Source organism: Macadamia integrifolia, chromosome 12 (assembly GCF_013358625.1).
Source record: "Macadamia integrifolia cultivar HAES 741 chromosome 12, SCU_Mint_v3, whole genome shotgun sequence".
Lineage (NCBI taxonomy): Eukaryota > Viridiplantae > Streptophyta > Magnoliopsida > Proteales > Proteaceae > Macadamia > Macadamia integrifolia.
This window is the reverse complement of record NC_056568.1, coordinates 11,649,177-11,664,576: the sequence shown is the minus strand read 5'-3', so window position 1 is coordinate 11,664,576 and position 15,400 is coordinate 11,649,177. Positions and strand designations below refer to the sequence as shown.

The following is a 15,400-nucleotide window of genomic DNA, read 5'->3' as shown; positions in this document are numbered from 1 at the left end:
AGAATTTATCAAAAAGACCAATTAGAAAAAGGATATGAGCTAGGCGCTTCCAGTCATTATATAGTCACTTACCGAAGATAGGGAGATGCTTCCGAGAGAGATACGATTTCATAGATGAGCTAGGATCCGATAAGCCAGGGTGGTACCCCCAACTAGTGGGAAAAGTGTCTCAATATAGCCACCGTTTAACTGGAGCCAATGAGGAAAAGGAAAGGTCTCCGAACATACCAGTTTAAGCTAGTATGCTAATTTGAGTAGCGCATATATATATATATATATATATAAAGAGAGAGAGAGAGAGACAGAGAGGTGTCAAGTCTCAACATACCCAACCTTTAGGCTGTGTTTCATAGCCAAGAAAAGAAAATAAAAGAAAAAAATATAATTGTACTTTTTCTTAGTTTAAGAAATTTTCTTTCTCCTTGGCATGTCCTGAATCAAGGGAAGATTTGTTTCTGAAATTCACCTTGGGAATGGTGAGGTTTTTTTTTGCTGAAAAAAAAAATCTTATCAAAAACATAAGAAAATACAAAAACTTCTATTTTCTCTGCTTCTAACGGTAGCCAAACATACATACTTTTTTTTTTTTCTCTTATTATTTCATTTTTTATCTTATAATAGTAACTAAACATACATACTTTTTTTATTTTCTTCTCTTTTCTAGATTCTTTTTTCATTTCATTTCTTTTCTCTTCTTCTCTTGACTACGAAACACAGCCTTAAGTCTGTTAATTTTAGTAACTTACCTTCTCAACATACCTCACCTTTAAGTACTTGAGTTGGGCATATAGGAGAGAAGGGGAGAGGGGGAGAGGGGGAGAGGGGGAGAGGGGGAGAGTGGGAAAAAAAGGTGTCTCAACATAGCACCTTTAAGGCTGCTAATTTGAGTAGCGCATATGGAGAGATAGAGAGAGAAAAGGTGGGTCAATAAACCACTAAGTTTGCTAATTTAAGTATCCGCATGTAGGAGAGAGAGAGAGGAGGGAAAAAATAAAACCTATTCCGTTTTGTAAAGTTTCTTATTCCCACAATCCTTTGTTTTAGGTTGACTGGTGGGAAACAAAAGCAAGAAACGGCCTTCCGAGCTGTTACTGATTATAATGGGCAATTAATGTGTATTGATTGTAGGTACACTTCATATATGAGGGGAGGCAATAATACATCTTAATTGAACAAATTCCAAGTCCATCCAAAAGAGTTAATGATGATTCCACAATCTGAGTAACAAACCCATTAAATGGAAGCATAATGGCCTAAATTATGAAAATTTATAGATTTGGATTATTACAAAATGTCCTTTTTAATTTTTTTTTATTATTTATTATTATTATTATTATTTTTTTAACAATAGCACTTGACATAAAGCACACATATTAACAATTACTATTCATGTTTTACCAAAATAATAATAATAATAATAATATTCATGAAATTAAATTCCCAAAAAATAGCACTAGAAAAAGAATTCCAAAATAATAATCGGAAATAATTCTAGAAAAAAAAAATAGAAATAGAAACAAACCCATAGATGTTTCTATATACAGTTTTTGGAAACAAAATTATTTATATAAGTCTATAGATAACAATTTCTATTACTGAACCCAAACAGAAAAAAAAAATGATAAGCTAGGTCATAAATAGAATTCTGAAATCATTTTAATAATAAAACTAGAACAAAACAATTCACCCCATTGGTCTGCAAGTTGATGTAGTGCCATGCAAACTGGTAGCGTTCAAAATATCCTAGTTACTATTTGAAATGACTTTGTACTTCAATTACATGAAATTACTTTTAGGCAATGCATTTTTTGTGTGGAACGTTTAGTTTTGAATAGGGCTTGGGGTTGAACTGTTCTACCTGCAGGATGCTCTTGGGCTGGGATTTTGAAGCCCAAATTCTGGCCGACCTGGGCTAAGCCTAGACTGAAGCATTCAGCTGAGCCCAACCGGACCTTATATATATAAATATATATATATATATATATATGTATCACTGACAGACCAAATTTATTACAATTTATATCACCCACACCATCAAATTTATATATATATATATATATATATATTTTTTTTTTGGGTAGAACACATACATATTTTTCTAATTCACCAATCACCACTACATACCATCAACCCTCATTATGATTTATGATATTAACTTATTTACTTCAGTTCTTTAATTCATCATACTAAACCACCCCTCTTTAATATATCATATTGCTAGGGTCAATCAGAATCAACCCAACCCTGATCAATGAACAATGGATTCTTCCCACACAACTAGTGAAGGAACTTTTGATGTATATATGTGTAAAACTAAAACCAAATCGAACCAAACCACATTAAAAGCAAAAGAAAAATCTAACAAAACCAAACTTTGCCTAACTATTTAGACCTTCGGGACAAATTTCAAACTGAAAGTATTGCAACCCGATCAAAATCGGACTGAACTGAACGATTGATAGTTGGGAAATTTACTATCATTCCCCTACACTTGGCCTATATTTACTAACACTCCCCTACCTTTTACTTTTTTTTCTAATATTCCCTTGTTTTTTGATAATTACATCTCTTTCTCCCTTGCTCTTTTTAAATACCCAGATTACCCCTCCTTTTCATCTATAACCTTTTACACTTTTTTCAAATTGATCGGTTCTGTTCAAAACATGGTTTGAACCAAACCATTAACAAGTTTGTCTCATCCAATAATAAAGGATATTGCAAAATCAAAAAAGAATAATTTTGTGTCCGATCTATATCCCTATCAGTATCATATGTTCCAATAGGGTACCACACATTTTTTATTTTTTTAATCCTCCCTAAAACCATGTGTTGCAATCCTAATGGGGAATGTAACTTTAAGATTACTAATCCGAATTAGTATCGGCTGAGACCGATAAGAAAATAGATTGCTAAATTTGTGATGATGGATGACACCAAAAAAAAATTAATAATAAATAAACAACATCCTTGATGATTGGATGAGACAAAATAATAAAAAATAAATAATATCTTTAAGGACACATCAACTATGTCAATATCCTTGATGATTGGATGAGACAAAACTTTTAAGTGTTTTGAACTAATCAATTTGAAAAAAGTGTAATAGGTTATATTTGAAAAGGAGGGTTAATCTGGGTATCTAAAAAGACCGGGGGAGAAAGAGATGTAAAAATAAAAAAACAGAGAAGTATCACAAAAAAAAAGAGAGTAGAGTTTTAGTAAATATAGACCAAGTATAGGGGAGTGATTGTAAATTCCCTTTGATAGTTTGATACCCTTTTATACTTACCCTTCAATTCTATTGGCTATGAAATTACACCATCTCTAGTCCAACATATGGCCCATTGGGAGTATGATTGTATGAAAACTTTCCTCTAATTACTAAAAAAAACTAACTGTTGATTCACAAATTTGACATTGGGATTTTCGTTTTTTTGTGTGTGTGTGTGTGTGTTTGTGTTGGTTTGATCAAAATTCATAGAACACAAACAACGGAACAAGTGCATTAACAATACAGCAATAACCAATGGGGGTTGGGAATAAATCGGGTGGGGTGGGCTCATTCCAAGCCCAATCCAACCTCGGTTTGAAATTGTTGAGCTAAACCTAACCTAATCAAAATTGAAAACAACTTAAGCCCACATGCGAGGTGTAAAAATATGTTGGGCTTCGCTAAGGTGGGCTCTCAGTTGTAATAAAGCATTCTCGACTAATGTTCATGTGTTGCTCCAGCCCAAACTCCAAGGTTTTAAAACTTGGGATCAATCTTGAGATTGGTTGGGATCCAATGTACTGAATATGGCATTGGAGTTTCGCTGAAATTTGACAAGCCATGAACCAATCTATAAATCATATGCTATCTATCAAACGATTGGACATTCTTTCCACGTGACTAAAATATTACTAATTGATTTTATTTTTATTTATTTATCATTTTTGTCTTGGATAAACAGCAAATGCAACAGAAAAGAGATATGTAGGGACCAGATGGGTCAAGTCACCAAAGATTAAGGCTGCGTTTGATAGTCATCTAAAAAAATGTTTTTGGCATTTTTCCGTTCTATTGGAACAAAAAAAAACAGATTAAAGTGTTTGGTATCAACTTCGTGTTTTTCGATTTTTATGGAACAAAAAGGGGAAAAAAAAATGATAGAAACGCAAAATGATGGAATGACGAAACCTTGTTCTGTCATTTTGGTTTCGTTCCAAATGTAGAAAAAATGAACAACTAGGGTATCATTCCTGAAACAAGTTCACCAAACACCTTTGTTTTGAAATGGCATTTTGGTAAAAAACTGAAAATTTTGTACTTGACACGAAACACTGTTTCTAGAGCTGAATGACTACCAAACGCAACCAAAGAGAGAATTTCTTTTTTTCTTTTTTTTTGGTAAAACTCAAAGAGAGAGATGTAAATAAATGTTCTGAGATGGACATGTTTGGTAATTTCATTCTTCTACAACCAAAATTTAATACAGCAGGAAGAGGCCTGTTTCCATTGACGCTGCTAAAATTTTTCTTCATCCTCCAAGTCCTTCAAGATTTCCACTACCCTGTCTGAAACTCTTTTCGGCATATCAGACCAATCCCTGGAAGACCCATGGGAGAGAGAGTAGTTAAAAAATGGTTCAAATTATCATGAAATCTTAGTTTTAAAACTTGAAAAAAATAAAAATAAAAATAAAAATAAAAATTCTTACGTACCCTTTGCAGGAATCAAACGAGATGCCCACCGTGCCCTTGGCCAGCTTAAGTGCCACGCTGAACCTATGCAGCTGCTTGCCCGGAAAGCTTCCATCATCCACAGCAAGCACCAGATCAGAGGTCTTAACATCATAGAAGATGGGAATTACCTTCTTCTTGCATTCCATCATCAGAGCCAATTCATGGAGACAGTAATCAGAAGTGCAATGATTCGGAGAGAAGATGGCCACCCCAACCTTACAGTTCCATATAGTAGTCTCAATGACCTCGTCGAGGTTGTCGCCGGGCTTCATGCTCTTATAATCCAAGAAGGGATGGAGGTTTAGGCCGACGAAACAATCGTATGTCCTTCCCTGGGTGGTTTACGAAGACTTCGAAGGGTGGAGGCGGCGGGGACCTGCAAGCAGTTATCCTGAAGGAAGAGGAGAATGTTTGCCTTCTGTTATTGCTGCATTAACACAGAGAGTTAATTGTTATTATCATTATTAGAGGTAAGAGATAGAGATCATACATTAAAGATTAGATCTTTATTAAAAGAAAGATATTATAAAAACCTATACAAATTCTGCATTGGGCCATTCTTCATAACTAAATTAGCAGAAAGAACTGAAGCTAAAGCTTCTCTACAAAAACTCATTTACAGAACAAGATTAACAAATCCCTCACGAAATCTAGACATGAGAGCGACATAACATTCCTTCCCCGTTTTAACATTTGGAAAAGAGTGGCTCAACATTCTCATATCCCTTTAACATTTGGAAAAAGAGATCGACATTCTTCCTTTAACAGTGAGAGAGAGAGAGAGAGAGATCTCCATTCTTCAACCTTTTTATCTCTTTTAATGAAAGGGTCTTCACCCTTTTATACTGAAATTGTTAAGTGAAGTTTCTCAACCCCTTTCAAATGATGACAAGACTTAGGGACATATGGGTCCCTCATGTGGGAAGGAAACCCAACCATTTTTACTGTACATTTTCGATATAAAAGGGTAGTGTAGATCTTTCTTTTCTCAGAACAGGTTATTTTTATGATTGTAAAACGGAAAGTAAGCGGGTATCTTGGGTTATTCCCGCTCTATTGAGACTTGCTCAGATCTCACATTTGTAGAATAGAAAATCATAACATATCACTAAAAAAGACATGAGAGAGACCCTACCAAGTTATAAATATCAACAACCGGTCAGCCATTGTGTTTGAATTGACGATCCATTATGTTTTATTTGGATTAGAACATTAACTAAAACAAAAGGTCTCCTTTCATTTATGGGAGGAGGAATGCTATTTTTCTGCATTTCCATGTCCAGATACAATCCCTTATTTTTATGACGCATAGATGTCGTTTCTTAGTCCTTGAAAATAAAGCGGTTATTTCTGAGCATAGGAACAATAGACCAAACAGATAGTGTTCTTTAATTTTCCCTTTATTTATTTATTTATTTTTAAAACAAAAAAAATTAGTATTGAATCATAAACCATTCTCCTCCTTGATATATTATTTACACATATATGTAAAACATAGTAAATAATGACTTATATAGCTTAAAAAAAAAAAAAGGCCTTTATGTGGCTTACAGTGAATGTTGTGTCTCCCTATTTCCCTATCTCTCCGACCTCTCTTTGTTTAATGGGTTTCCAATATAACCTCATTGTCTTCAAATTTTTAAACATGAAGGCTTGGGGTAATGAGGAACGGTAGGTTTTGAATTAGAAACCTCCTGGGGACTAGGTTCTACCATGATTTTAGGTATTAATTTGTTATTAATACTCTAAATCCCAAAAGGTTTGGTACTGATATCTTTGAGACAAAATCAAACGATATGCGGATACAGACCCTCCTTTTCTTTTATTTTAATTTCTTCCCCTTGATGGTCATGAATAATTTCTCCTGAGAATTTAATTTTTAACCTTTAAACCTTTACAAGACCATGTGTAATGTGAATAACCATGGTCATTAAAAAAGAAATTAAGCTCATTCCTTGGTTTCTAGAGCTTACTTACAAGCTGATCTAAAAAAAAAAAAAAAAGAAAAGAAAAGAAAACTTATAAGTTGAAGCTTTCTACCACTTCTTTATCAAATGATATTTTTTTTGGGTAAAACTCAAAGAGAGAGATGTAAATAAATGTTCTGAGATGGACATGTTTGGTAATTTCATTCTTCTACAACCAAAATTTAATACAGCGGGAAAAGGCCTGTTTCCATTGACGCTGCTAAAATTTTTCTTCATCCTCCAAGTCCTTCAAGATTTCCACCACCCTGTCTGAAACTCTTTTCAGCATATCAGACCAATCCCTGGAAGACCCATGGGAGAGATAGTAGTTAAAAAATGGTTCAAATTATCATGAAATCTTAGTTTTAAAACTTGAAAAAAATAAAAATAAAAATTGTTACGTACCCTTTGCAGGAATCAAACGAGATGCCCACGGTGCCCTTGGCCAACTCAAGCGCTACACTAAACCTATGCAGCTGCTTGGCCGGAAAGTTTCCATCATCCACAAGCATAAGATCAGAGGTCTTGACATCGTAGAAGATGGGAATTACCTTTTTCTTGTATTCCATCAAGAGAGCCAATTCATGGAGACAGTTGTCGGAACTGCAATAATTTGGAGAGAAGATGGCCACCCCTACCTTACAGTCCCTTATAGCAGTTTCAATAACCTCCTCGATCTCTTCGCCGGGCGTCATGCTCTTATAGTCTAAAAAGGGACGGCGCTTCAGGTGGTCAAGACGTTCAAAAAGCAAGGCAGCGATGTTGCGCTTCGTGTCCACCCCACGATGGTTAATGAAGACGTCAAACGGTGGAGGGGACCTGCAAGCAGTTATCCTGCAGCATGAGGAGAGTGTTTGCCATCTTCTTCTGCTATTGTTGCACCAGCACAGAGAATATTATAATTAGATTGCATGACAGAGAATACATTTGGATAAAATCGTGTTTATAAAAGATACAGATATTACAAACCTATACCAATTCTTCCCCTGTCGACCACCTTTCAGAACCAAATTAGATGAAAGAACCGAAGACAAAGCTACTTCACCGAATTGCATCTTGATCCTTGTGCTTTCCGAAGAGCCGATTAGCAGTCAATTTGATGGCCGAAGGTGACAACTTCTCGTTGTGCGAATTGAACAAAGATGATGACGATTCGTGAGTTCATCATGACCTTGAAGCTTCTCTATATCTTCTCCATCACAGTGATACAAACTCGCCAGCAGAACCCAAATCGTTGGCGTGCTCGGCCATTACTTTCCCTTTCTCTGACCAAACTTTAATCGAAAACCTAACGGAGAGCGAAACCCTCTCCACAGTAATCTCACCTCTCACCATGCCAACTTCTCTTTGCTCCTCTTTCAGTATAAATAGAGGGCTAGCTAGGAAAGGATAGAGAGCTGGAAGTGGAGATTGAGATTGAGAAGTGGGGTCAGTGCTTAACGGGAAGGCTTAGGGTGGTGGTTTAACTTTGAGTGTTAAGTGAGAGAAGAGATGGAGATGCGAATCGTTAAAAAGGGATAGAGGGGTGGACAATAAAAACAATTTACAGAACAAGAAAAGGATTAGAGGGGTGGGGTTAAAAAAGGTATTTAGAGGACAAGAAAAGGGTTAGAGGATTGTGGTAAGTGAAGCAAGAAAAGGGATGGAAGGGTCGACAACAAAAATGATCTAGAAAACAGTAAAAGGATTAGAGGTGTGGGGTAAAAAACACGGCATTTAGACGACTAGTGAAGAGTTAGAGGATTGTGGTAAGTGAAGCAAGAAAAGGGATGGAGGGGTGGACAATAAAAATGATTTAGAAAACAAAAAAAGATTTAGATGTGTGGGGTCAAAAAAAGGTATTTAGAGGACAAGAGCAGGGTCAGAGGATTGTGGTAAGTGAAGCAAGAAAAGCACTGGAGGGGTGGACAACAAAAATGATTTAAAAAACAAAAAAAGATTTTAGAGGTGTGGGGTCAAAAAAAGGTGGACAACAAAAATGATTTAAAAAACAAAAAAAGATTTTAGAGGTGTGGGGTCAAAAAAAGATTTTAGAGGTGTGGGGTCAAAAAAAGGTGGACAACAAAAATGATTTAAAAAACAAAAAAAGATTTTAGAGGTGTGGGGTCAAAAAAAGGTATTTAGAGGGCAAGAGCAGGGTCAAAAAGATTTAGATGACAATAAAAGGAAGATGTGTGGAGTAAAACAAAGGCATCTAGAGGACAAAAAACAGAAGGGTAAGAGGATTGTGGAACGTGAAGCAAGAAAAGCGATGGAGGGTTGGACAACAAAAACAGATTTAGAAAACAATAAAGGGCTTACATGTGTGGGGTAAAAAAAAAACAGGTATTCAGGTGACAAGAAAGGGGTCAGAGGATTGTGGTAAGTGAAGCAAGAAAAGGGACAGAGGGGTGGACAACAAAAAAATATTTAGAAAACAATAAAGGGATTAGAGTGTGGGGTCAAAAAAAACAGGTATTAAGGTGACAAGAAAAGGGTTAGAGGATTGTGGTAAGTGAAGCAAGAAAAGGGACAGAGGGGTGGACAACAAAAAAATATTTAGAGAACAATGAAGGGATTAATTAGAGTGTGGGGTGGTAAAAAAAAAGGTATTTAGGGGGCAAGAGAAGGGTTAGAAAACAATAAAGGGATCAGAGGTGTGGATCAAAAAAAGGTATTTAGGGGACAAGAGAAGGGTTAGAAAACAATAAAGGGATTAGAGGTGTGGATAAAAAAAAGGTATTTAGGGGAAAAGAAAAGGGTGATTGTGGTAAGTGATGCAAGAATAGGGCTGGAGGGGTGGACAATAAAAGGATTATACGTGTGGAGTAAAAAAAACAAAAAAAAGGTATTTAGAGGACAAGAAAAGGGTTAGAGGTTTGTTGTAAGCAAAAATAGGGATGGAGGGGTGGACAAGGAAAGGGTTAGAGAAGTGAGATAACACTACAATAAAGGAGGTCTATAACTACGGCTTTTTCCGCAGTAAAAGATCTAAAAATCCGCAGCAATAGGATATAGCTGCAGATTACCTGCGGCTTACTATCCGCAGCTACAAGTGCCGTCGCTAAGTTTGTAGCTACGGATTTCACACCGCAGGGATAGGATACTCTATAGCTATGGATATTTAACTGCGAATATTTCCGCGGCAAATCTATTGCTGTGGATTTTTAACTGTGAATTTTTTCTACAGTAAATTTATAGCTACTGATATGCAGCTGCGAATGTTTCCGCAATAAATCTGTTGCTGTGAATTTTTAACTGTTAATTTTTTCCGTAGCAAATCTATAGCTACAGAATTTTGTGCACCAAAATTTGTAGCTACGGTTTTGTAGTTGCGGAATTTTTGTGCAACATAATCTATAGCTACAGATTTTAGCTGTGGAAATTTGTAGCTATGGTTTTGTAGTTACGGATTTTTTGTATAGCAAAATTTATAAACTGTGGATTTTAGCTACAGATTTTTGCAACTTTTATCTATTAAAAAATAATTATAGCTAAGGATTTTTATTTTTTTTTTCGCAGTAACAATATATGACAATGGTTTTTTTTTTTTTGGCCCGATGTATTTTTTTATGCACATTTGTACCTATTTCTTGAACCCATACAATAAATAATAAGTTTAAAATAAAAATTCATTCAATATACATTATATAACAACAATTTAACATCCAAAATACATATAATGCTTAAATCCTGTATATTCAAATCACTTGAATTCAAAGTACATCTAAAACAAAAGTCATGTCGATCATCTGAATCACTTAAATCTAGAATAACTGATACATCAACAGTCCTATCTTAGAAAACTCAACTCCACTAGACTAAACTAATAGCTATTGAATGCTTCTTGTCATTTGGGCCTTGGCCGTGTCAGAACTTCTCAAGCTCTATGCTGTTGGGCAACTCTGCGAAGGTCTTGCCACCTTGATTGACTATAATTGAGTCTTTGAGGAACTTCCTGTAATTAATATTAACAAAGTTAGCTCTTTAACAATCAGTTATTAAATACTTGTAATAAAACTATATGTTGCATATCACTTAACCTTGTTGAGATGAAAAATCATTAAGATTTGCTAAAAAAGTTCAAATCCTTTGTACATGTAATTCATCGTGACCTCTAGAAACATTAGGTATCTATCACGCATGAAATTATTTCCTAAACAAATAATAGTTAAAATAATGGCCAATAAATTAGTGGGACCATAAATATTGTTAAGAAAATTTATCCTTTGGTATTGAAAGTTAGTGGGGAGTGGGGACCAATGAAGAAGAATCTGCTACTTCAACTTTCTCATCTACCTCATGCACATTAGTCGATCTATAGAACTATAACAAATACTATCAGCTTAGCTCATTGACCAGATTGATCAACTTGAATAGGTCAACAGTCTCACTTCAATTTCGAAAGCAAAAAATTAGAATAAGAGAATATTATTCAGTTATCATGATGATCAGTTAGTTCATTACCACATTTACTATACTTTCTGAATTATACACTTGAAGGAGGGGGTAGTGCTTCTGTGACTCTTTTGGTTCCGTAGTAATTCATCTTCCAGCAATCTTCTGCCATCCTCAATGAAGAAGAATCTGATACTTCAACTTTTCTCATCTACCTTATGCACATTAGTGGAGGGGGTAGTGCTTCTGTGACTCTTTTGGTTCCGTAGTAATTCATCTTCCAGCAATCTTCTGCCATCCTCAAATTTTTGCTTCAATTTTTCTACCAACTTCTTGTCATTCCCATCTAGCTTTCCATCAAGCAAGTCCCCATTCTAGTATCCAAAAAAAAAATCCATTGAGTCATTCTTCTAAATAAGCTGCAAGAAAAAGAAAAAGGTTACATTTGGGGACCTACAGAACGTCCAAGAAAGGTTCCTAGAGCCTTAGAATTATCTGTCACTAGTCCAATGTCACCTGCAAAATTCTTCATTGGTAGGTGAAATAATAAATTATTTTACAACTTTTCCAATATTGTTCTACTAATCAATGTTGATTGGAAAAGAAATTTCAAGAAATGAATACAAAACAACACCTGAAGAAAAAAATACAAAACAATACCTTATACTATGGCCCTAGGCTTTTAAGGATGAGATCAAGTAAGAGCCAATATAGCTACAAGTCCACTAGCAAAAGCTGCAACTGCTGCTCCAACAAAGGATGGTGAGTTACCATCACCTAATAGCTGATGCCATGGCCTGCTTCCCGGAGATACTGCTACATGGTTTCAAACAACGGACTCACATCAATTCAACATACAGCAACATACTGAACAATATACCAAGAACAAAGAAAGAAACCTTCAACATAAATACCAAGAATGCCAAAAGAAAGTCCTCCACATTTTAGAAGTTTGAATGCTTCCCTGCATATCTTATAACGAATTGTGTCAAGAACATGCTTACACATGACTATGTTAAATAAACAATGAAGTACATTAAGTAATGTATAGATACACATGATACATACTATAGATGTAAAATAATTATCTTTCCATTTCTATATGGAGAAATATGAGGCACAAGTACAGCTTCAGTATTCAAAGCCAGATAATATAGCATTGCAACCCAGCCAGAGTTTGGGTCCTATTGAATTGGAGGTCATATCTTGCATACTATATACATTGGTGTCATGAAGAATGGTGCATGCAAACTCAAAAAATCATTTTGCATTTCAAGCATCACTACAGCCACTAGATCACACACTTCAACTATGTAAAACTTCAACACTTATTGTTTTGGTGGAAAATGTTAAGCATGCTTAAATTTTGTAAATTTTAGCATATATCTTTGGGCTAGGGTAGGTCAGTTTCAAAAGGTCAGAACTGAATATCTAGTGTGTAGGTTTGGGTTAAGCTCAACCAAGTAATCCATGTGCTTATAATCTTATCAACTTGAGCTATATAGTCAGTAACTTCTCATGAGATATTTAATTCAGAAGTAAGCAATCCTTTTAACCTTTTAATATTTAAACTAATTTCTACAGATACAAATAACATTCAATGATTTTAAGCACCTAATATTTTCAGTTTAAGCTGCAACTGAAGCAGGGAACTTCAAGGATTTTTAAGATTAAAGCACTTAGAAGACTTTTCAATAGTTGGTAGAACAATGGGGATGCAGATAGCTGACGGATGAAACTGCAGTAAATGAAAAATAAAATAAGAAATTAAAAGCACAATTCGAGAGTAGAGACTGAAGGGTACAAGAATATTGCAAAACAAAAGAAAATCTGAGACGAGAGGGAAAAGTAAAATAAAAAATTATAATGAGAACTTAATTACCAGTTATCAATTCCAATGACAGAATCGAAGCACCAAACCCCATGGGTGGGGCAGGGTTTCATAAAGAAAGGGTAGGGATGAGCAGAAAGAGAGATGATTTCTATTGTGATGGGGTTAGGTTTCGCCAGCACAAGACATGGAAAGTTGGTGTTAGGGCTTCGTAGAAGAGAGAGAGAGAGGTTTTCAGAGAAGATTCTTACGGGAGAAGGCTTGCAGCGGTGGCAGAGTGTCTTCGTTGGTGATCGATGGAGCAGACAGCAACGACGAGCTTTGGAGTGGTTGTGACTAGGTATTTGATGGCTAGGCTTTTCGCAGAAGACGGGACGCTTAGGGGAAAAGCGACAGAGGGAAAAAATTGGGAAATTGAAAGACATTTTCAGCGCGCGGGAAGGGAATGGTAGGGCTCGGATTTTAGTGGATTCAAATCCTCTCTTACAGCTGGGACACCAGGTGTCACATCCGATGGCTGGAGTATGATTTTGGTGGACAGTATTGGAATAGATATCGGCCACCTCGAAAAAACTAATATGTGATCGGTATTGGATCACCTACATCGAATATCGAACATAATATCTTTAATTTTCCTTAAAAAGGCATATTTTTACTTTTTTTACTCTTGGTTTGTATCATTCAATCGATATGGTACTTATTAGAACCATGTCTGGGACTGGAGGACCCGACACACACCCCAACACAAAGGCACACAATCCCAATTTTAACCCTGCTTTATATAATAATAATTTAAGGTTGTCATCCTATCTTTTTATTCAAAATAATGAAATAGGGTCATTGATTGTTATGATCAAGTGTCCTTAACATCGATTATTGTGTTGTATATTGATCATTCGATCTATTGGTTATATTACACACATATATTTACAGGTGTCAAACCATAAATTGAACCGATAAAATCAGCTAGACCAAATCGATAACAGCCTGGACCAAATCGAACTGAAGCCTTATTGGTTTGATTTCGGTTTGGAGTATTGCAACCCCAAAACCAAATCAAACCGCATCGAAAACCAGATGGACCCAAAACCAAAGTGATACCGGCTTAAACCCCCGATCGAAGTCGAAACCAAACAGGTAAGAAATCGAAAATAGTCCAAAATTTATTTAAAAAACCAATATTTGCATAGTTTTGTATACATTTGTATGGAAAGTCGAATCCAAACAGGATCAAAAACCAAAACCAACCCGATTACAAACCGAAGACAACCCAAAACCCAACCGCACCAAAATTGAAACAGAATCAAAACCCGAATTTCCTTATTGGTTTGGTTTTGGTTTTAGCATTCCCACACAAAATCCAACTCAAATCGAACCGAAAATCGATCCGGACCGACCCGTTGACACCCATATATATTTATTAAATTAAATTTGCAAAAAAAAAATCTTTAAAAAAATGTACACTATTAAAATTAAATTTGGCAACATAATCTTGTTGTCATAAATTTATTTACGTGTAATGTACTTTAAAAATGGTGAGTAATCAGAATCATAAATGACTGTCTAAACCCTAGAAATGAAACCCTGAATCCCGAACCTCTAAATCGTTCCATAACTAATGTATCTCAACAAATGATTCAAACCACTAGTAATTGAAAATCTTAAGTTTAAATCACTTAATTTTTCAAGCGGGATTTGATATAACTTATATCAGATCAAACAAATTTCCATAAGAAAATATATCATTCTGAGTACCCTTAATGTCTTTGAATGATAAGAACATAAAATTGTGAGGGGACCATGAAAAATAAAAATCTTAAATCTAAACCGTTAAATTTATCAGTCGGGATCCGACGACACAACGTTTCTATTTATGCGCTTTTTAACTATAGTTTTGTTTCTACAGTAATAAATATTTTTTTTATTACAGTCTTAACTACTGCAGCAATAAGTAGCACATATTACCGTGTTTTTTCTAACTACGATTTTATTTCCATAATTACAAGATTTTTTAATACTACGATTTTTTATTGCGATTTGTTTTCGTAGTTACAAGGTTTCTGTTGCTACGTTTTTTAACTGCAATTTTGTTTCTGCAGTAACAATTTTTTTTATTGCAGTCTTAACTACTGCAGCAATAAGTAGCATATATTACTGCACTTTTTCTAGCTACGATTTTATATTCGTGATTACAATATTTTCTGTTACTGTGATTTTTTATTGCGATTTGTTTCCGCAGTTACAAGGTTTCTGTAACTGCGCTTTTTAACTGTAGTTTCGTTTTTGCAGTAAAAAAGATTTTTATAAGTAGCACATATTACTGCGTTTTTTCTAACTACGGTTTTATTTTCATAGTTACAAGCAAGGATTAAAGTATTGGTATCGGTCGCCGTATCGGTCGGCCAAAATTAAGATACGTATCGGAGGGTATCGTATCGTATCGGAGATACACTAAGATACGCTAAAGATACACACATAAATAGATAGGAAACATTTTTTT

The 15,400-nt window shown here is 35.1% G+C and overlaps 2 protein-coding genes across 2 annotated transcripts; both read right to left on the bottom strand.

Moving 5' to 3' along the window:
- Positions 1-4,507: 4,507 nt before the first annotated feature.
- On the bottom strand, positions 4,508-4,997 carry LOC122094729 (TIR-only protein-like). The gene is made up of 2 exons (XM_042665335.1): positions 4,705-4,997; positions 4,508-4,589 (listed from the first exon to the last, which is right to left on the bottom strand). The coding sequence occupies exons 1-2, from the start codon at positions 4,995-4,997 to the stop codon at positions 4,508-4,510; spliced, it is 375 nt and encodes a 124-aa protein (XP_042521269.1).
- A 1,915-nt stretch (positions 4,998-6,912) lies between these two features.
- On the bottom strand, positions 6,913-8,027 carry LOC122094728 (TIR-only protein-like). Its single transcript, XM_042665334.1, has 3 exons — positions 7,906-8,027; positions 7,098-7,511; positions 6,913-6,994 (listed from the first exon to the last, which is right to left on the bottom strand). Exons 1-3 carry the CDS (start codon positions 8,025-8,027, stop codon positions 6,913-6,915), a joined length of 618 nt encoding a protein of 205 aa, XP_042521268.1.
- Between the last annotated feature and the right edge of the window lie 7,373 nt (positions 8,028-15,400).

Excerpts from the sequence above, each read along its gene's own strand:
- LOC122094729 (XM_042665335.1), bottom strand. The coding sequence starts at position 4,997 with ATGAAGCCCGGCGACAACCTCGACGAGGTCATTGAGACTACTATATGG. Across the intron at positions 4,590-4,704 it reads TCGTTTGATTCCTGCAAAGG|GGATTGGTCTGATATGCCGA; the intron begins GTACGTAAGAAT and ends TGGGTCTTCCAG.
- LOC122094728 (XM_042665334.1), bottom strand. The coding sequence starts at position 8,027 with ATGGTGAGAGGTGAGATTACTGTGGAGAGGGTTTCGCTCTCCGTTAGG. Across the intron at positions 7,512-7,905 it reads GATTTGGGTTCTGCTGGCGA|GTCCCCTCCACCGTTTGACG; the intron begins GTTTGTATCACT and ends AACTGCTTGCAG. Across the intron at positions 6,995-7,097 it reads TCGTTTGATTCCTGCAAAGG|GGATTGGTCTGATATGCTGA; the intron begins GTACGTAACAAT and ends TGGGTCTTCCAG.